This window comes from Mus musculus, chromosome 18, assembly GCF_000001635.26.
Source record: "Mus musculus strain C57BL/6J chromosome 18, GRCm38.p6 C57BL/6J".
Taxonomy (NCBI): domain Eukaryota; kingdom Metazoa; phylum Chordata; class Mammalia; order Rodentia; family Muridae; genus Mus; species Mus musculus.
The window spans coordinates 80,008,313-80,030,883 of NC_000084.6; the positions used below are offsets into that span (position 1 = coordinate 80,008,313).

The following is a 22,571-nucleotide window of genomic DNA, read 5'->3' on the forward strand; positions in this document are numbered from 1 at the left end:
CGTAATTAACAAGGCCAGCATCGTCGAAATGAAACCTTCTGGAAAGTGTTTCCTTGAGGTCAGCACACAGAAGCTCTGGTCTGGAGTATGAAGGAAGGAACAGGCAAGGCTGCATCTCAAGCTGTCAACCAGATGTGGTGATGTAAGGAGGCTTCTTCTCGGGACGGGCTTTGGCAGCATAACAGCTGCAGTATTGAAGAGGATCAACAAGACCAGGGGAGGATTGGCACCACGTGGCAGGGTTAGAGATGCGGAAGACAGGTCAAGACATCGCTGGTGACAGTGCAGCCTCAAATGCAGTGGAGACAGAGTATTCAGAGTATACAGTGTATACAGAGTATACAGAGTATACAGTGTATACAGAGTATACAGTAGAGACAGAGTATACAGAGTATACAGTGGAGACAGAGTATACAGGAGATGCCAGGAATGTGGGGTGACTATCCAGGACAGCAGCAAGTGTGGTGGAACCAGCCTGAGCCTACAAAATAATAAGCTGTGTGTACTGGGGATGGCAGAGATGGGTTACCCATGCCATTTGAAGATCTTGAGTGTGTGCCATATGCCACACACAGAGCTACCGTTAGATTTACACTGCTGTTGGTTTGGCTTTGGTTTCATGGTAGCTGTACCCTGTTTCCTCCATCTTGTAGTAAAAAAGTAATAACTTAGTTTTTGTTGTACAGAAACTTAGTTCTTAAATCTTGGTATGTTTTAAAGAGACTTTGAATTTTTATAAAGTGTTTAAAGTTTTCAAAGACCATGAGACTTCTAAAGTTATAATGTGTTTCATATTGTTACGCTAACATGAGGTCTTGGAGGTCATCTGTGTATCTTCTTAAGTATAAGAATGAGGTGGTTGGTCTGAGAAAGGAGCTGATACATGTTACCCATTGAGAAAGGAGGCCTGGAGACCATGATCCAGCCTCAATGTGAGAGAACATTAGAAAGGAACTATAAGACCGGACTCCTGGTCACTGGTACTTACTTACAGAGGCCCCAGAGTGAGACACTGAGACAAAGACTGATGATGCAAAAGCAAGAGGTTTATCTTCTGTCATGTGTGTGTGAGGGGGGTGTCAACCCTCAATCAATCCTTTGAGGCAAGTGACAAGATGGCAACCCCCAATGGCTATTACAAACATTTTTCACACCTTTTAGGGGCACAAGTTACATCAGCAAGGTTATAGTTCAAACTTATTGGCTAAGCACGTTGACCTTTAAATCCATTGGCTAGCAAACATGACATGCATTTGAACTCTACCTGGGACTTTCCAGAGGATCAGGTGACTATCAGTCAGTACATTCTGAGAAATTTTTGCTCAAGAATGTTCCTGTGGTTGGAGAATGGAACGTGGCCTAGCCTTGACCCCAGGGGAAGCTGTAAGGAAGGTGTGGGGCTTGGAATAGACCTTGGGGTCCGAGGGAGGGAGGGAGGAAGGAAGGAAGGAAGGAAGGAAGGAAGGAAGGAAGGAAGGAAGGAAGGAAGGAAGGAAGAAGAAGAAGAGGAAGGAGAAGGAGAAGGGAAAAGGGGAACAGCCAGGTCATAAATGGAAGAATAAGCTTCCCTTTAAAACCTGGAGAGGCCCTGAGCGAGAGGAACAGGTGAGAGACAGCCACCGTGGGCAGGGTGCCTATGGGAGAAAATCATCCAAGCAAAGGAAAACTCTCTTGCCTTTTTAAGTTTTTGGAAGGTAGCAGGAAGTTTAGTTCTGTATAGCATACATGGCAAAGAACATGGAGGAACCAGGTTCTTACGGAGATTGAAGCGGAAATTTCTGGTTGAGTCTTTGATACCCTGCTGAATCAGCATCACGTGATGTTTCGCTGGAGCAGACACGCCCATGAGAGGACCCGTGACGTTTGGAGAGGGCATAAGCAGCACTCACCAGACAGTGACAGCGCGCGCTTGCAGAGCCAGCTGTGCAACGCATCCTTGGTCTTAAGTCTTCGCTGATCTTCACTTTGTTAAAAGAGGGAAGGCAGGGGACGCCTCCTTAAATTCTGGCTGGTCTGGTTGCTCCTGCTGACTCATGCTAATTCTTCGGGGGCCTGGCTGTTTCTGCTGGATGTGCCAGTGCTGCTGATTCCTGTTTGGTGACACTTTTGAACTGGACTGTTGATATCCTGACACTACTGAACTGGACTGCTGGTATCATGACAACAGAGATGTGAATGGCCCCCGAAGAAATACTTCTAAACAGGTCCACATCCCCTTGTCCTATTTACTATCATTTCTCCCCTATCTTTAGACAAGGGCAGGGAAGCATTTTAAAGACATTATTAAAGTAGGTTTTGAGAAATCTAAGCCTACTTAATGCTATTATATTAAAAGAAAAGGAGGAAGAAAGAAGGCCATAAGCTACGTGCTATAGTAATGTATATGCACAAAAAAGATTCTTAATTGTTTGTCCCGGGAAGAGCTGCAAAGACATTACCTGACTTTTCCAGGTTGTGGGGGTCTGGCTCTTAGATTGAGCAGCCAGAAAGAATAGGTCATGATCTAACATTTCTTCTGTGTTGAACATTTAAGATGGGCTGCAATTGACATGTTTTAAATATTGGGCATCTCCTAACATTTAAAACTGAAATTCTTTTAGCATAAAGGCAAAACAAAACAAAGCAAAAAACCATAAAGTAGGGTTAGCCAAAACTCATATAGGCCAGTTGCTGGTACTCCATTTCTGTCCTTCTTTTCTCCGTTACTCCCCCTCTTCCTTTCTTCCTTTTTTCATCTTATTTTTAAATAAACATCATATTACAGATATGGAGTGTGATAGTCTTCCTGCATCTTGTCCCTTCTTTTCTTCCTCAGAGATATCATGCATGTATGTATGTACGTATTTATGGATTCTCTTCTTCGAGACAGGGTTTCTCTGCAAAGCCCTGGCAGTCCTGGAACTCACTTGTAAACCATGCTGGCCTCAAACTCAGGATCTATCTGCCTCTGCCTCTGTCTCTGACACTGGAATGCTGGGATTAAAGGCATGTACAACTACCCCAGGTGATAAACTTTGTTTTTTAAACTGGCCATTCCAAGGAATATTTTACAACTTTGTTTTATGTGTGCATTCCAGAAAAAAATGCGTAGCATTTTTTGTAGGTTTACATAAATGTTGTACATGGTATATACTGCTTGTTAAGTATCTGTGAGTGGGAGATTAGTATGCAAAACATTAAGTAAAGAATAGTAGGGAGATGATAGATTGGAGGGGCAGGAGTAGGTAAATAGGTGGTTGGATGGGGAAGCAACATCATAGAGGCAGAGGGGAGACAGGAGAGGACAGATGTAATGAAAGATTGTGGAGGAGTAACCAGGAAGGGGATTTCATTTGCAAATTAAGCAAATGGAAAGATTAAGTAATAATAATAATAATAATAATAATAATAATAATAATAATGAATTGTCCTTTTGTATTTTTATTTGTGTGGTGTTAGTCAGGGTTCTCTAGAGTCTCAGAACTTATGGGTAGTCTCTATATAGTAAAAAAATTTATTGATGAATTACACTCTGCAGTCCAATTCCCAACAATGGTCGATAGCAGCTGTGAATGGAAGTCCAAGGATCTAACAGTTACTCAGTCCCACAGGGCAAGCAGGCAAAAGAGTGAGAGTGATACTCCCTTCTTCGAATGTCCTTAGATGGTCTCCAGCAGAGGGTGTAGTCCAGATTAAAGGTGTGTGCCAGCACACCTTTAATCCCAAATGGCCTTGAGCTCACAGATCTCCCTGTCTTAATCTTCTGGAATCTGTAGCCATTATGCCTCAAGATCTACATACCAAAATCCAGGTCAGAAACTTCTATCTCTCAGCCTCCAGATTAGGGTCACTGGTGAACCTTCCAATTCAGAATTTAAGTTTATTCCAGATATAGTCAAGTTGACAACGAGGATTAGCCACTACATGTGGTGATTGAATTATGCTTGGAACAGGGTGTGGTTTATCAGGAGGTGGGGCCTGGTGGAAGGGGGTGTATCCCCGTGGAGGCGGGGCTTGGAGGAAATATATATACTCAAGCTCTGCCCAAAGCCAGACACAATAGTCTCTTCTTTCTGCCTTCGAGTTGGGAAGCAGAGGCAAGCAGACATCTGGTCTAGGCCAGCGTGACCAGATAAAAAGAGTTCCGGCTCTTCTTTGCCTGCTTGCAAGCACATCTGTTGGAACCTACTTCTGCAGCAGAGCAGCGGAACCAACCAGGTTCGTGGGACCGAGCAACTACCGACTAGATTCTTGGACTTTCCCTTCACAGCTGACCTTTCTTGCAGCAGTTGGACTACAGACTGTTTTATCCGAACCCCCACCCCCACCCCCTGCCTGCAGTAATGGGACGAAGGAAGTCCAAGCGAAAGCCGCCCCCCAAGAAGATGACAGGCACCCTGGAGACCGAGTTCACCTGCCCTTTCTGCAACCATGACAAGTCTTGTGAAGTGAAAATGGACCGTGGTCGAAAGACTGGAATCATCTCCTGTATGGTGTGCCTAGAGGAATTCCAGACCCTCATCACACACCTGTCAGAACCAGTGGATGTGTACAGCGAATGGATAGATGCCTGTGAGGCAGCCAATTAGTAACGATGTCAAGGACCGGCTCCTCCCCAGACACCATCTGGCTACCAATCCGGAAGCTTCCAGGACTCCAAGGTACAGGTCCAGGACTAGGACAGCCCGCCCTCAGTGTGGATGGAGCAGATGTGAATGAGGAGGTGTGCACAACTGCAGATGTGATTGTAGCAATGGAGGCGAGCAATTGCACCAAGCCGCCCGTGGTGGCCTCACAGAACCCAACACCTCAAGTGCCTCTGAAAGCTTTGAGTTGCTCTGGTCTTCAGCCATGACCTTGCGTACAAGCTTGAGATTCCTGTCTTCTCCAGTGACGGTTCCTGGCATCCCAGGCAAGGAACAGCTGTGGGACTACAAGTCTCCTCAGACACCACACCAGCACCTTCCCCAGAAAAACTCTGTACAAGGACCTGAACTGTGATGACCTCGGGACCAGGGTAAAGACCAAGAGATTCGTTAATGAGAAGGACTGGTATAGACCATAGACAGAGGAGCCGAGAAGGACCAGGTCACTTTGAGCAGGACCAGTTCACTTTGAGCAGGATCCATTTGGTTTGGACAAGTTTTTGGCAGAAGCAAAACATCATGTTGGTTCTAAAAGACCCTGGGAGAGCATTTACCCCCAAGGAACAGGGGCTCAAAGGCAAGAAGCCAAACAAAGGGGTATAGAGGCCTCTGGAAACTAAAGCTGACATATACAGCCGAGGATGGCCTGGTCTAGCCATCCTTCTGTGAGGGAAGATGCACCTAACCCCGGAGAGACTTGAGACCCTGGAGAGTGGGGAAGCCTGGGGGGATCGGGGGTGCTGGTGGGGAGTGGGGATATCATCTCTTGGGTTCATGGGGGAGGAGGAATGTGATGAAGAACTGTCAGAGGAGGGACAACGACAGGGATAAAGACTGGACTGTCAAACACATAATTAAAGTTAATTAAAAGAAAAAGGAAAAAACAAAGCCACACAGCATGACCATGCTTTCTTCCATGCTAAGTGAATGCTCAGGTTTTCGTCAATAATGTGTTTGCCTCTGGCTGTGTAGAGTTCTGGAAAGCCCATAAGCATGTATGGAACAGATTAACATTACGCTCCTCTATCATGTCAGTCATGACAAAGTCACTGACCATCAGGAGACAACTGCAACAATTATTCACACAAGCATGCTCTGAATAACTAAGGTAAACATTAATTGAAACTTAATTTTGGAGAATTGGGTTTTATTTCTAAAATGGCAAATAAAAACTACTTCAGTGAAAATTTGGAGAAAGTTTGGATTCAGTATCAATGAGGAATAAGGACTAAACATCATGATTACAGTTCTAGAGTTTCTAACTTCTGTTACCCTTTTGAGAAACAGTTGGCCCACTCTCCTACAAAGTTTCACAGGGTACATAGAACAGCCTCTGGGCTGAGCTGAGCCCCTTGCCCCTAGCCTTTCCCACCTGTGCACCTTGGTGATGTTTTTGCAGCAGAGCCTCTTGGCCAGAGAGATGTGGCTGTCTTCTAGCCATCTCTTCCACACAGCTCTCCCAGGAAGTCCCAGCTGACCTCACTCTGGCTGGAATCCACAAATCTTCCAGAATCCATCTTCCCTAGCAGTGAGCATTGTAATCTGTGCTTGGGGGTGGGGGGACACGCACGCGTGCGTCTGTCTGTCTCTCTGCCTGCCTGCCTGCCTGTCTGTCAGTGTGACAGAAAAAGAGAAACAGAGTCAGAGACAGATATCGAGAGTATAGTAAAAAGTATAACAGGCAGTGAAATTGGGAGGGAGTAGAAGGAGGGGGTATATTGGACAGGATGGATGGGTAGAAGGACAATGATGGAATTACATAATATTAAAAAATTAAAATAATCATTAAAAATTTTAAAATATCATCTTGGGGGATCCATGGCTCCAGATACATAGGTAGCAGAGGGATGGCCTTGTCTGACATCAATGGGAGCAGAGACGCTTGGTGCAGGGAAGGCTTGATGTGGCCCAGCATGGGTGGATGCTGGAGAGGTGGAGCAGGAGAGAGTAGGTGGGTGGGTGTGGTAGTGCCCTCCTAGAGGCAATGGGGAGACAGGAGAGGACAGATAGGATGAAAGATTGTGGAGAAGTAACCAAGAAGGGGATTTCATTTGCAATTTAAAAATGGAATGATTAAGTAATAATAATAATAATCAAGAATTGTCCTTTTGTTTTTTATTTGTATGGTGATTAATTATGCTTGGAACAGGGTGTGGCACTGTGTGGTAATTGAATTATGCTTGGAACAGGGTGTGGTTTATCAGGAGATGGGGCCTGGTGGAAGGGGGTCCCATAGGGCAAGCAGGCAAAAGAGCGAGAGTGAGACTCCCTTCTTCCAATGTCCTTAGATGGTCTCCAGCAGAGGGTGTAGTCCAGATTAAAGGTGTGTGCCAGCACACCTTTAATCCCAAATGGCCTTGAGCTCAGAGATCTCCCTGTCTTAATCTTCTGGAATCCGTAGCCACTATGCCTCAAGATCTCCATACCAAGATCCAGGTCAGAAACTTCTATCTCTCAGCCTCCAGATTAGGGTCACTGGTGAACCTTCCAATTCATAATTTAAGTTTATTCCAGATATAGTCAAGTTGACGATGAGGATTAGCCACTACACGTGGTGATTGAATTATGCTTGGAACAGGGTGTGGTTTATCAGGAGGTGGATCCTGGTGGAAGGGGTTCCCACAGGGCAAGCAGGCAAAAGAGCGATACTGAGACTCCCTTCTTCCAATGTCCTTAGATGGTCTCCAGCAGAGGGTGTAGTCCAGATTAAAGGTGTGTGCCAGCACACCTTTAATCCCAAATGGCCTTGAGCTCAGAGATCTCCCTGTCTTAATCTTCTGGAATCCGTAGCCCCTATGCCTCAAGATCTCCATACCAAGATCCAGGTCAGAAACTTCTATCTCTCAGCCTCCAGATTAGGGTCACTGGTGAACCTTCCAATTCAGAATTTAAGTTTATTCCAGATATAGTCAAGTTGACAACCACTACATGTGGTGATTGAATTATGCTTGGAACAGGGTGTGGTTTATCAGGAGGTGGGGCCAGGTGGAAGGGGGTGTGTCCCCGTGGAGGCGGGGCTTGGAGGAAATATATATACTCAAGCTCTGCCCAAAGCCAGACACAATAGTCTCTCCTTTCTGCCTTCGAGTTGGGAAGCAGAGGCAAGCAGACATCTGGTCTAGGCCAGCCTGACCAGATAAAAAGAGTTCCGGCTCTTCTTTGCCTGCTTGCAAGCACATCTGTTGGAACCTACTTCTACAGCAGAGCAGCGGAACCAACCAGCCTTGTGGGACCGAGCAACTACCGACTAGATTCTTGGACTTTCCCTTCACAGCTGACCTTTCTTGCAGCAGTTGGACTACAGACTCTTTTATCCCCACCCCCACCCCCACCCCCTGCCTGCAGTAATGGGACGAAGGAAGTCCAAGCGAAAGCCGCCCCCCAAGAAGATGACAGGCACCCTGGAGACCGAGTTCACCTGCCCTTTCTGCAACCATGACAAGTCTTGTGAAGTGAAAATGGACCGTGGTCGAAAGACTGGAATCATCTCCTGTACGGTGTGCCTAGAGGAATTCCAGACCCTCATCACACACCTGTCAGAACCAGTGGATGTGTACAGCAAATGGATAGATGCCTGTGAGGCAGCCAATTAGTAGCGATGTCAAGGACGGGCTCCTCCCCAGCCGCCATCTGGCTACCAATCCAGAAAGTTCCAGGACTCCAGGGTACAGGTCCAGGACTGGGAGAGCCCGCTCTCAGTGTGGATGGAGCGGATGTGAACGAAGAGGTGTGCACAACTGCAGATGTGATTGTAGCGATGGAGGCAAGAGATTGCACCAAGCCGCCCATGGTGGCCTCACAGAACCCAACACCTCAAGTGCCTCTGAAAGCTTTGAGTTGCTCCGGTCTTCAGCCATGACCTTGCATACAAGCTTGAGGTTCCTGTCTTCTCCAGTGACGGTTCCTGGCATCCCAGGCAAGGAACAGCTATGGGACTACAAGTCTCCTCAGACACCACACCAGCACCTTCCCCAGAAAAACTCTGTACAAGGACCTGGACTGTGATGACCTCTGGACCAGGGTAAAGACCAAGAGATTCGTTAATGAGAAGGACTGGTTCAGACCATAGACAGAGGAGCCGAGAAGGACCAGTTCACTTTGAGCAGGATCCTTTGGGTTTTGGACAAGTTTTTGGCAGAAGCAAAACATCATGTTGGTTCAAAAAGACCCTGGGAGAGGATTTACTCCCAAGGAACAGGGGCACGAAGGCAACAAGCCAAGTGAAGAGGTAGAGAGGCCTCCTGAAATGAAAGCTGACATATACAGCCGGGGATGGCCTGGTCTAGCCATCCTTCTGTGAGGGAAGATGCACCTAACCCTGGAGAGACTTGAGACCCTGGAGAGTGGGGAAGCCTGGTGGGATCAGGGGTGCTGGTGGGGAGTGGGGATATCATCTCTTGGGTTCATGGGGGAGGAGGAATGTGATGAAGAACTGTCAGAGGAGGGACAACGACAGGGATAAAGACTGGACTGTCAAAAACATAATTAAAGATAATAAAAAGGAAAAGGAAAAAAACAAAGCCACACAGCATGACCATGCTTTCTTCCATGCTAAGTGAATGCTCAGGTTTTCGTCAATAATGTGTTTGCCTCTGGCTGTGTAGAGTTCTGGAAAGCCCATAAGCATGCATGGAACAGATTAACATTATGTTCCTCTATCATGTCAGTCATGACAAAGTCACTGACCATCAAGAGACAACTGCAACAATTATTCACACAAGCAAACTCTGAATAACTAAGGTAAACATTAATTGAAACTTAATTTTGAAGAATTGGGTTTTATTTCTAAAATGGCAAATAAAAACTACTTCAGTGAAAATTTTGAGAAAGTTTGGATTCAGTATCAATGAGGAATAATGACTAAACATCATGATTACAGTTCTAGAGTTTCTAACTCCTGGTACCCTTTTGAGAAACAGTTGGCCCACTCTCCTACAAAGTTTCACAGGGTACATAGAACAGCCTCTGGGCTGAGCTGAGCCCCTTGCCGCTAGCTTTTCCCACCTGTGCAGCTTGGTGATGTTTTTGCAGCAGAGCCTCTTGGCCAGAGGGATGTGGCTGTCTTCTAGCCATCTCTGCCACACAGCTCTCCCAGGAAGTCCCAGCTGATCTCACTCTGGCTGGAATCCACAAATCTTCCAGAATTCATCTTCCCTAGAAGTGAGCATTGTATTCTGTGCTTGGAAGGGGGGGTGGGACACGTACGCGTGCCTGTCTGTCTGTCTCTCTGCCTGCCTGCCTGCCTGCCTGCCTGCCTGTCTGTCAGTGTGACAGAGAAAGAGAAACAGAGTCAGAGACAGACATCGAGAGTATAGTAAAAAGTATAACAGGCAGTGAAGTTGGGAGGGAGTAGAAGGAGGGGGAATATAGGACAGGATGGATGGGTAGAAGGACAATGATGGAATTACATAATATTCAAAAACTAAAATAATCATTAAAATATTTAAAATATCATCTTGGGGGATCCATGGCTCCAGATACATAGGTAACAGAGGGATGGCCTTGTCTGACATCAATGGGAGCGGAGACCCTTGGTGCAGGGAAGGCTTGATGTGGCCCAGCATGGGTGGATGCTGGAGAGGTGGAGCAGGAGAGAGTAGGTGGGTGGGTGTGGTAGTACCCTCCTAGAGGCAATGGGGAGACAGGAGAGGACAAATAGGATGAAAGATTGTGGAGAAGTAACCAAGAAGGGGATTTCATTTGCAATTTAAAAATGGAATGATTAAGTAATAATAATAATAATCAAGAATTGTCCTTTAGTTTTTTTTTGTATGGTGATTAATTATGCTTGGAACAGGGTGTGGCACTGTGTGGTAATTGAATTATGCTTGGAACAGGGTGTGATTTATCAGGAGATGGGGCCTGGTGGAAGGGGGTCCCACAGGGCAAGCAGGCAAAAGAGCGAGAGTGAGACTCCCTTCTTCCAATGTCCTTAGATGGTCTCCAGCAGAGGGTGTAGTCCAGATTAAAGGTGTGTGCCAGCACACCTTTAATCCCAAGTGGCCTTGAGCTCAGAGATCTCCCTGTCTTAATCTTCTGGAATCTGTAGCCACTATGCCTCAAGATCTCCATACCAAGATCCAGGTCAGAAACTTCTATCTCTCAGCCTCCAGATTAGGGTCACTGGTGAACCTTCCAATTCAGAATTTAAGTTTATTCCAGATATAGTCAAGTTGACAACGAGGATTAGCCACTACATGTGGTGATTGAATTATGCTTGGAACAGGGTGTGGTTTATCAGGAGGTGGGGCCAGGTGGAAGCGGGTGTGTCCCCGTGGAGGTGGGGCTTGGAGGAAATATATATACTCAAGCTCTGCCCAAAGCCAGACACAATAGTCTCTCCTTTCTGCCTTCGAGTTGGGAAGCAGAGGCAAGCAGACATCTGGTCTAGGCCAGCGTGACCAGATAAAAAGAGTTCCGGCTCTTCTTTGCCTGCTTGCAAGCACATCTGTTGGAACCTACTTCTACAGCAGAGCAGCGGAACCAACCAGGTTCGTGGGACCGAGCAACTACCGACTAGATTCTTGGACTTTCCCTTCACAGCTGACCTTTCTTGCAGCAGTTGGACTACAGACTGTTTTATCCGAACTCCCAACCCCACCCCCTGCCTGCAGTAATGGGACGAAGGAAGTCCAAGCGAAAGCCGCCCCCCAAGAAGATGACAGGCACCCTGGAGACCGAGTTCACCTGCCCTTTCTGCAACCATGACAAGTCTTGTGAAGTGAAAATGGACCGTGGTCGAAAGACTGGAATCATCTCCTGTACGGTGTGCCTAGAGGAATTCCAGACCCTCATCACACACCTGTCAGAACCAGTGGATGTGTACAGCGAATGGATAGATGCCTGTGAGGCAGCCAATTAGTAGCGATGTCAAGGACGGGCTCCTCCCCAGCCGCCATCTGGCTACCAATCCGGAAGTTCCAGGACTCCAGGGTATAGGTCCAGGACTGGGACAGCCCGCCCTCAGTGTGGATAGAGTGGGTGTGAATGAGGAGTTGTGCACAACTGCAGATGTGATTGTAGCGATGGAGGCGAGCGATTGCACCAAGCCGCCCATGGTGGCCTCACAGAACCCAACACCTCAAGTGCCTCTGAAAGCTTTGAGTTGCTCTGGTCTTCAGCCACGACCTTGCATACAAGCTTGAGGTTCCTGTCTTCTCCAGTGACGGTTCCTGGCATCCCAGGCAAGGAACAGCTGTGGGACTACAAGTCTCCTCAGACACCACACCAGCACCTTCCCCAGAAAAAAATCTGTACAAGTACATGGACTGTGATGACCTCGGGACCAGGATAAAGACCAAGAGATTCGTTAATGAGAAGGACTGGTTCAGACCATAGACAGAGGAGCCGAGAAGGACCAGTTCACTTTGAGCAGGATCCTTTTGGTTTGGACAAGTTTTTGGCAGAAGCAAAACATCATGTTGGTTCAAAAAGACCCTGGGAGAGCATTTACCCCCAAGGAACAGGGACATGAAGGCAAGAAGCCGAGGAAGTGGTAGAGAGGCCTCTGGAAACTAAAGCTGACATATACAGCCGAGGATGGCCTGGTCTAGCCTCTGTGAGGGAAGATGCACCTAACCCCGGAGAGACTTGAGACCCTGGAGAGTGGGGAAGCCTGGCGGGATTGGGGGTGCTGGTGGGGAGTGGGGATATCATCTCTTGGGTTCATGGGGGAGGAGGAATGTGATGAAGAACTGTCAGAGGAGGGACGACAGGGATAAAGACTGGACTGTCAAAAACATAATTAAAGATAATAAAAAGGAAAAGGAAAAAACAAAGCCACACAGCATAACCGTGCTTTCTTCCATGCTAAGTGAATGCTCAGGTTTTCGTCAATAATGTGTTTGCCTCTGGCTGTGTAGAGTTCTGGAAAGCCCATAAGCATGTATGGAACAGATTAACATTACGCTCCTCTATCATGTCAGTCATGACAAAGTCACTGACCATCAAGAGACAACTGCAACAATTATTCACACAAGCATGCTCTGAATAACTAAGGTAAACATTAATTGAAACTTAATTTTGAAGAATTGGGTTTTATTTCTAAAATGGCAAATAAAAACTACTTCAGTGAAAATTTTGAGAAAGTTTGGATTCAGTATCAATGAGGAATAATGACTAAACATCTTGATTACAGTTCTAGAGTTTCTAACTCCTGGTACCCTTTTGAGAAACAGTTGGCCCACTCTCCTACAAAGTTTCACAGGGTACATAGAACAGCCTCTGGGCTGAGCTGAGCCCCTTGCCGCTAGCTTTTCCCACCTGTGCAGCTTGGTGATGTTATCACAGCAGAGCCTCTTGGCCAGAGGGATGTGGCTGTCTTCTAGCCATCTCTGCCACACAGCTCTCCCAGGAAGTCCCAGCTGATCTCACTCTGGCTGGAATCCACAAATATTCCAGAATTCATCTTCCCTAGAAGTGAGCATTGTAATCTGTGCTTAGGGGAGCGTGGGGGGACACGCACGCGTGCCTGTCTGTCTGTCTCTCTGCCTGCCTGCCTGTCTGTCAGTGTGACAGAGAAAGAGAAACAGAGTCAGAGACAGACATCGAGAGTATAGTAAAAGTATAACAGGCAGTGTAGTTGGGAGGGAGTAGAAGGAGGGGGTATATTGGACAGGTTGGATGGGTAGAAGGACAATGATGGAATTACATAATATTCAAAAACTAAAATATTCATTAAAAATTTAAAAATATCATCTTGGGGGATCCATGGCTCCAGATACATAGGTAGCAGAGGGATGGCCTTGTCTGACATCAATGGGAGCGGAGACCCTTGGTGCAGGGAAGGCTTGATGTGGCCCAGCATGGGTGGATGCTGGAGAGGTAGAGCAGGAGAGAGTAGGTGGGTGGGTGTGGTAGTGCCCTCCTAGAGGCAATGGGGAGACAGGAGAGGACAAATAGGATGAAAGATTGTGGAGAAGTAACCAGGAAGGAAATTTCATTTGCAATTTAAAAATGGAATGATTAAGTAATAATAATAATAAACAATAATAATAATCAAGAATTGTCCTTTTGTTTTTTATTTGTATGGTGATTAATTATGCTTGGAACAGGGTGTGGCACTGTGTGGTAATTAAATTATGCTTGGAACAGGGTGTGGTTTATCAGGAGATGGGGCCTGGTGGAAGGGGGTCCCATAGGGCAAGCAGGCAAAAGAGCGAGAGTGAGACTCCCTTCTTCCAATGTCCTTAGATGGTCTCCAGCAGAGGGTGTAGTCCAGATTAAAGGTGTGTGCCAGCACACCTTTAATCCCAAATGGCCTTGAGCTCACAGATCTCCCTGTCTTAATCTTCTGGAATCCATAGCCACTATGCCTCAAGATCTCCATACCAAGATCCAGGTCAGAAACTTCTATCTCTCAGCCTCCAGATTAGGGTCACTGGTGAACCTTCCAATTCAGAATTTAAGTTTATTCCAGATATAGTCAAGTTGACAACGAGGATTAGCCACTACATGTGGTGATTGAATTATGCTTGGAACAGGGTGTGGTTTATCAGGAGGTGGGGCCTGGTGGAAGGGGGTGTGTCCCCGTGGAGGCGGGGCTTGGAGGAAATATATATACTCAAGCTCTGCCCAAAGCCAGACACAATAGTCTCTCCTTTCTGCCTTCGAGTTGGGAAGCAGAGGCAAGCAGACATCTGGTCTAGGCCAGCGTGACCAGATAAAAAGAGTTCCGGCTCTTCTTTGCCTGCTTGCAAGCACATCTGTTGGAACCTACTTCTACCGCAAAGCAGCGGAACCAACCAGCCTCGTGGGACTGAGAAACTACCGACTAGATTCTTGGACTTTCCCTTCACAGCTGACCTTTCTTGCAGCAGTTGGACTACAGACTCTTTTATCCCCACCCCCACCCCCACCCCCTGCCTGCAGTAATGGGACGAAGGAAGTCCAAGCGAAAGCTGCCCCCCAAGAAGATGACAGGCACCCTGGAGACCGAGTTCACCTGCCCTTTCTGCAACCATGACAAGTCTTGTGAAGTGAAAATGGACCGTGGTCGAAAGACTGGAATCATCTCCTGTACGGTGTGCCTAGAGGAATTCCAGACCCTCATCACACACCTGTCAGAACCAGTGGATGTGTACAGCGAATGGATAGATGCCTGTGAGGCAGCCAATTAGTAGCGATGTCAAGGACGGGCTCCTCCCCAGCCGCCATCTGGCTACCAATCCGGAAGTTCCAGGACTCCAAGGTACAGGTCCAGGACTGGGACAGCCCGCCCTCAGTGTGGATGGAGCGGGTGTGAATGAGGAGGTGTGCACAACTGCAGATGTGATTGTAGCGATGGAGGCGAGCGATTGCACCAAGCCGCCCATGGTGGCCTCACAGAACCCAACACCTCAAGTGCCTCTGAAAGCTTTGAGTTGCTCTGGTCTTCAGCCACGACCTTGCGAACAAGCTTGAGATTCCTGTCTTCTCCAGTGACGGTTCCTGGCATCCCAGGCAAGGAACAGCTATGGGACTACAAGTCTCCTCAGACACCACACCAGCACCTTCCCCAGAAAAACTCTGTACAAGGACCTGAACTGTGATGACCTCGGGACCAGGGTAAAGACCAAGAGATTCGTTAATGAGAAGGACTGGTTCAGACCATAGACAGAGGAGCCGAGAAGGACCAGTTCAATTTGAGCAGGATCCTTTTGGTTTTGGACAAGTTTTTGGCAGAAGCAAAACATCATGTTGGTTCAAAAAGACCCTGGGAGAGGATGTACTCCCAAGGAACAGGGGCACGAAGGCAACAAGCCAAGCGAAGAGGTAGAGAGGCCTCCTGAAATGAAAGCTGACATATACAGCCGGGGATGGCCTGGTCTAGCCATCCTTCTGTGAGGGAAGATGCACCTAACCCCGGAGAGACTTGAGACCCTGGAGAGTGGGGAAGCCTGGTGGGATCAGGGGTGCTGGTGGGGAGTGGGGATATCATCTCTTGGGTTCATGGGGGAGGAGGAATGTGATGAAGAACTGTCAGAGGAGGGACAACGACAGAGATAAAGACTGGACTGTCAAAAACATAATTAAAGATAATAAAAAGGAAAAGGAAAAAACAAAGCCACACAGCATGACCGTGCTTTCTTCCATGCTAAGTGAATGCTCAGGTTTTCGTCAATAATGTGTTTGCCTCTGGCTGTGTAGAGTTCTGGAAAGCCCATAAGCATGTATGGAACAGATTAACATTATCAGTCATATCAGTCATGACAAAGTCACTGACCATCAAGAGACAACTGCAACCATTATTCACACAAGCAAACTCTGAATAACTAAGGTAAACATTAATTGAAACTTAATTTTGAAGAACTGGGTTTTATTTCTAAAATGGCAAATAAAAACTACTTCAGTGAAAATTTTGAGAAAGTTTGGATTCAGTATCAATGAGGAATAATGACTAAACATCATGATTACAGTTCTAGAGTTTCTAACTCCTGTTACCCTTTTGAGAAACAGTTGGCCCACTCTCCTAAAAAGTTTCACAGGGTACATAGAACAGCCTCTGGGCTGAGCTGAGCCCCTTGCCCCTAGCCTTTCCCACCTGTGCAGCTTGGTGATGTTTTTGCAGCAGAGCCTCTTGGCCAGAGGGATGTGGCTGTCTTCTAGCCATCTCTGCCACACAGCTCTCCCAGGAAGTCCCAGCTGATCTCACTCTGGCTGGAATCCACAAATCTTCCAGAATTCATCTTTCCTAGAAGTGAGCATTGTATTCTGTGCTTGGAAGGGGGGGTGGGACACGCACGCGTGCCTGTCTGTCTGTCTCTCTGCCTGCCTGCCTGCCTGCCTGCCTGCCTGCCTGCCTGTCTGTCAGTGTGACAGAGAAAGAGAAACAGAGTCAGAGACAGACATTGAGAGTATATTAAAAAGTATAACAGGCAGTGAAGTTGGGAGGGAGTAGAAGGAGGGGGTATATAGGACAGGTTGGATGGGTAGAAGGACAATGATGGAATTACATAATATTCAAAAACTAAAATAATCATTAAAAAATTTAAAATATCATCTTGGGGGATCCATGGCTCCAGATACATAGGTAGCAGAGGGATGGCCTTGTCTGACATCAATGGGAGCGGAGACCCTTGGTGCAGGGAAGGCTTGATGTGGCCCAGCATGGGTGGATGCTGGAGAGGTGGAGCAGGAGAGAGTAGGTGGGTGGGTGTGGTAGTGCCCTCCTAGAGGCAATGGGGAGACAGGAGAGGACAAATAGGATGAAAGATTGTGGAGAAGTAACCAGGAAGGAAATTTCATTTGCAATTTAAAAATGGAATGATTAAGTAATAATAATAATAAACAATAATAATAATCAAGAATTGTCCTTTTGTTTTTTATTTGTATGGTGATTAATTATGCTTGGAACAGGGTGTGGCACTGTGTGGTAATTAAATTATGCTTGGAACAGGGTGTGGTTTATCAGGAGATGGGGCCTGGTGGAAGGGGGTCCCATAGGGCAAGCAGGCAAAAGAGCGAGAGTGAGACTCCCTTCTTCCAATGTCCTTAGATGGTCTCCAGCAGAGGGTGTAGTCCAGATTAAAGGTGTGTGCCAGCACACCTTTAATCCCAAATGGCCTTGAGCTCACAGATCTCCCTGTCTTAATCTTCTGGAATCCATAGCCACTATGCCTCAAGATCTCCATACCAAGATCCAGGTCAGAAACTTCTATCTCTCAGCCTCCAGATTAGGGTCACTGGTGAACCTTCCAATTCAGAATTTAAGTTTATTCCAGATATAGTCAAGTTGACAACGAGGATTAGCCACTACATGTGGTGATTGAATTATGCTTGGAACAGGGTGTGGTTTATCAGGAGGTGGGGCCTGGTGGAAGGGGGTGTGTCCCCGTGGAGGCGGGGCTTGGAGGAAATATATATACTCAAGCTCTGCCCAAAGCCAGACACAATAGTCTCTCCTTTCTGCCTTCGAGTTGGGAAGCAGAGGCAAGCAGACATCTGGTCTAGGCCAGCGTGACCAGATAAAAAGAGTTCCGGCTCTTCTTTGCCTGCTTGCAAGCACATCTGTTGGAACCTACTTCTACCGCAAAGCAGCGGAACCAACCAGCCTCGTGGGACTGAGAAACTACCGACTAGATTCTTGGACTTTCCCTTCACAGCTGACCTTTCTTGCAGCAGTTGGACTACAGACTCTTTTATCCCCACCCCCACCCCCACCCCCTGCCTGCAGTAATGGGACGAAGGAAGTCCAAGCGAAAGCTGCCCCCCAAGAAGATGACAGGCACCCTGGAGACCGAGTTCACCTGCCCTTTCTGCAACCATGACAAGTCTTGTGAAGTGAAAATGGACCGTGGTCGAAAGACTGGAATCATCTCCTGTACGGTGTGCCTAGAGGAATTCCAGACCCTCATCACACACCTGTCAGAACCAGTGGATGTGTACAGCGAATGGATAGATGCCTGTGAGGCAGCCAATTAGTAGCGATGTCAAGGACGGGCTCCTCCCCAGCCGCCATCTGGCTACCAATCCGGAAGTTCCAGGACTCCAAGGTACAGGTCCAGGACTGGGACAGCCCGCCCTCAGTGTGGATGGAGCGGGTGTGAATGAGGAGGTGTGCACAACTGCAGATGTGATTGTAGCGATGGAGGCGAGCGATTGCACCAAGCCGCCCATGGTGGCCTCACAGAACCCAACACCTCAAGTGCCTCTGAAAGCTTTGAGTTGCTCTGGTCTTCAGCCACGACCTTGCGAACAAGCTTGAGATTCCTGTCTTCTCCAGTGACGGTTCCTGGCATCCCAGGCAAGGAACAGCTATGGGACTACAAGTCTCCTCAGACACCACACCAGCACCTTCCCCAGAAAAACTCTGTACAAGGACCTGAACTGTGATGACCTCGGGACCAGGGTAAAGACCAAGAGATTCGTTAATGAGAAGGACTGGTTCAGACCATAGACAGAGGAGCCGAGAAGGACCAGTTCAATTTGAGCAGGATCCTTTTGGTTTTGGACAAGTTTTTGGCAGAAGCAAAACATCATGTTGGTTCAAAAAGACCCTGGGAGAGGATGTACTCCCAAGGAACAGGGGCACGAAGGCAACAAGCCAAGCGAAGAGGTAGAGAGGCCTCCTGAAATGAAAGCTGACATATACAGCCGGGGATGGCCTGGTCTAGCCATCCTTCTGTGAGGGAAGATGCACCTAACCCTGGAGAGACTTGAGACCCTGGAGAGTGGGGAAGCCTGGTGGGATCAGGGGTGCTGGTGGGGAGTGGGGATATCATCTCTTGGGTTCATGGGGGAGGAGGAATGTGATGAAGAACTGTCAGAGGAGGGACAACGACAGAGATAAAGACTGGACTGTCAAAAACATAATTAAAGATAATAAAAAGGAAAAGGAAAAAACAAAGCCACACAGCATGACCGTGCTTTCTTCCATGCTAAGTGAATGCTCAGGTTTTCGTCAATAATGTGTTTGCCTCTGGCTGTGTAGAGTTCTGGAAAGCCCATAAGCATGTATGGAACAGATTAACATTATCAGTCATATCAGTCATGACAAAGTCACTGACCATCAAGAGACAACTGCAACCATTATTCACACAAGCAAACTCTGAATAACTAAGGTAAACATTAATTGAAACTTAATTTTGAAGAACTGGGTTTTATTTCTAAAATGGCAAATAAAAACTACTTCAGTGAAAATTTTGAGAAAGTTTGGATTCAGTATCAATGAGGAATAATGACTAAACATCATGATTACAGTTCTAGAGTTTCTAACTCCTGTTACCCTTTTGAGAAACAGTTGGCCCACTCTCCTAAAAAGTTTCACAGGGTACATAGAACAGCCTCTGGGCTGAGCTGAGCCCCTTGCCCCTAGCCTTTCCCACCTGTGCAGCTTGGTGATGTTTTTGCAGCAGAGCCTCTTGGCCAGAGGGATGTGGCTGTCTTCTAGCCATCTCTGCCACACAGCTCTCCCAGGAAGTCCCAGCTGATCTCACTCTGGCTGGAATCCACAAATCTTCCAGAATTCATCTTTCCTAGAAGTGAGCATTGTATTCTGTGCTTGGAAGGGGGGGTGGGACACGCACGCGTGCCTGTCTGTCTGTCTCTCTGCCTGCCTGCCTGCCTGCCTGCCTGCCTGCCTGTCTGTCAGTGTGACAGAGAAAGAGAAACAGAGTCAGAGACAGACATTGAGAGTATATTAAAAAGTATAACAGGCAGTGAAGTTGGGAGGGAGTAGAAGGAGGGGGTATATAGGACAGGTTGGATGGGTAGAAGGACAATGATGGAATTACATAATATTCAAAAACTAAAATAATCATTAAAAAATTTAAAATATCATCTTGGGGGATCCATGGCTCCAGATACATAGGTAGCAGAGGGATGGCCTTGTCTGACATCAATGGGAGCGGAAACCCTTGGTGCAGGGAAGGCTTGATGTGGCCCAGCATGGGTGGATGCTGGAGAGGTGGAGCAGGAGAGAGTAGGTGGGTGGGTGTGGTAGTGCCCTCCTAGAGGCAATGGGGAGACAGGAGAGGACAAATAGGATGAAAGATTGTGGAGAAGTAACCAGGAAGGAAATTTCATTTGCAATTTAAAAATGGAATGATTAAGTAATAATAATAATAATCAAGAATTGTCCTTTTGTTTTTTATTTGTATGGTGATTAATTATGCTTGGAACAGGGTGTGGCACTGTGTGGTAATTGAATTATGCTTGGAACAGGGTGTGATTTATCAGGAGAGGGGCCTGGTGGAAGGGGGTCCCACAGGGCAAGCAGGCAAAAGAGCGAGAGTGAGACTCCCTTCTTCCAATGTCCTTAGATGGTCTCCAGCAGAGGGTGTAGTCCAGATTAAAGGTGTGTGCCAGCACACCTTTAATCCCAAATGGCCTTGAGCTCAGAGATCTCCCTGTCTTAATCTTCTGGAATCTGTAGCCACTATGCCTCAATCTCCATACCAAGATCCAGGTCAGAAACTTCTATCTCTCAGCCTCCAGATTAGGGTCACTGGTGAACCTTCCAATTCAGAATTTAAGTTTATTCCAGATATAGTCAAGTTGACAAGGAGGATTAGCCACTACACGTGGTGATTGAATTATGCTTGGAACAGGGTGTGGTTTATCAGGAGGTGGGGCCTGGTGGAAGGGGGTGTGTCTCCGTGGAGGCGGGGCTTGGAGGAAATATATCTACTCAAGCTCTGCCCAAAGCCAGACACAATAGTCTCTCCTTTCTGCCTTCGAGTTGGGAAGCAGAGCCAAGCAGACATCTGGTCTAGGCCAGCGTGACCAGATAAAAAGAGTTCCGGCTCTTCTTTGCCTGCTTGCAAGCACATCTGTTGGAACCTACTTCTACTGCAGAGTAGCGGAACCAACCAGCCTCGTGGGACCGAGCAACTACCGACTAGATTCTTGGACTTTCCCTTCACAGCTGACCTTTCTTGCAGCAGTTGGACTACAGACTGTTTTATCCCCACTCCCACCCCCACCCCCTGCCTGCAGTAATGGGACGAAGGAAGTCCAAGCGAAAGCCGCCCCCCAAGAAGATGACAGGCACCCTGGAGACCGAGTTCACCTGCCCTTTCTGCAACCATGACAAGTCTTGTGAAGTGAAAATGGACCGTGGTCGAAAGACTGGAATCATCTCCTGTATGGTGTGCCTAGAGGAATTCCAGACCCTCATCACACACCTGTCAGAACCAGTGGATGTGTACAGCGAATGGATAGATGCCTGTGAGGCAGCCAATTAGTAGCGATGTCAAGGACGGGCTCCTCCCCAGCCGCCATCTGGCTACCAATCCGGAAGGTTCCAGGACTCCAAGGTACAGGTCCAGGACTGGGACAGCCCTCCTCAGTGTGGATGGAGTGGATGTGAATGTGGAGGTGTGCACAACTGCAGATGTGATTGTAGCGATGGAGGCGAGTGATTGCACCAAGCCGCCCATGGTGGCCTCACAGAACCCAACACCTCAAGTGCCTCTGAAAGCTTTGAGTTGCTCTGGTCTTCAGCCACGACCTTGCATACAAGCTTGAGGTTCCTGTCTTCTCCAGTGACGGTTCCTGGCATCCCAGGCAAGGAACAGCTATGGGACTACAAGTCTCCTCAGACACCACACCAGCACCTTCCCCAGAAAAACTCTGTACAAGGACCTGGACTGTGATGACCTCGGGACCAGGATAAAGACCAAGAGATTCGTTAATGAGAAGGACTGGTTCAGACCATAGACAGAGGAACCGAGAAGGACCAGTTCACTTTGAGCAGGATCCTTTGGGTTTGGACAAGTTTTTGGCAGAAGCAAAACATTATGTTGGTTCTAAAAGACCCTGGGAGAGCATTTACCCCCAAGGAACAGGGGCACGAATGCAAGAAGCCAAACGAAGGGGTATAGAGGCCTCTGGAAACTAAAGCTGACATATACAGCCGAGGATGGCCTGGTCTAGCCTCTGTGAGGGAAAATGCACCTAACCCCGGAGAGACTTGAGACCTAAGGGAGTGGGGTGGCCTGCTGTGGTAGCGTGTGCTGGTGGGGAGTGGGGTAAGGGGGTGGAGGAATGCTGTGAGGAACCGACATCGGGGTGACCTGGAGTGTGTTTTTGTCCGAACTGTATAAAACCACGATGAAAGATAAGTCAATAAAAAGAAAAAGAAAAGAAAAATGACTTGGCTTTTTTGTTTGTTTATTTATGTATTTTAAGTAAGAAGTGATCATACGTGCCTTTAATCCCTTCTGAGTTCAAGGCTGGCTGAGTCTAATGGCAGGTTCATTCTTTTTTTAAAAAATTTATTCATTTTATATATGAGAGTTCAGTGTTCTCCCACCAGAGGAGACCATCGGATCCTGTTACACATGGTTGCTGGAAACTGAACTCAGGACCTCTGGATGACCACACAGCGCTCTTAACCACTGAGCCATCTCTCCAGCTCATGAATTTACTTTTTTTTACACGCTAAGCTAATTGCTTAGTTTTTTTTGTGAATAATGTGTTTGCTTCTGGTTGTCTGGACTTCCAGAAAGCTCATTTTTCCAGAAG

The 22,571-nt window shown here is 47.3% G+C and overlaps 1 protein-coding gene and 3 pseudogenes across 1 annotated transcript; all 4 read left to right on the forward strand.

Annotated features, from left to right (window-relative positions):
- The first annotated feature begins 4,250 nt into the window (after positions 1-4,250).
- AA684185 lies at positions 4,251-4,639 on the forward strand (annotated as a pseudogene).
- Positions 4,640-7,972: 3,333 nt separating this feature from the next.
- Gm36627 lies at positions 7,973-8,218 on the forward strand (annotated as a pseudogene).
- A 2,763-nt stretch (positions 8,219-10,981) lies between these two features.
- On the forward strand, positions 10,982-11,872 carry Gm36718 (predicted gene, 36718). Its single transcript, NM_001370903.1, has one exon. It carries the CDS (start codon positions 11,242-11,244, stop codon positions 11,485-11,487), a length of 246 nt encoding a protein of 81 aa, NP_001357832.1. The 5' UTR covers positions 10,982-11,241; the 3' UTR covers positions 11,488-11,872.
- Gm6172 (predicted gene 6172) lies at positions 11,889-21,910 on the forward strand (annotated as a pseudogene).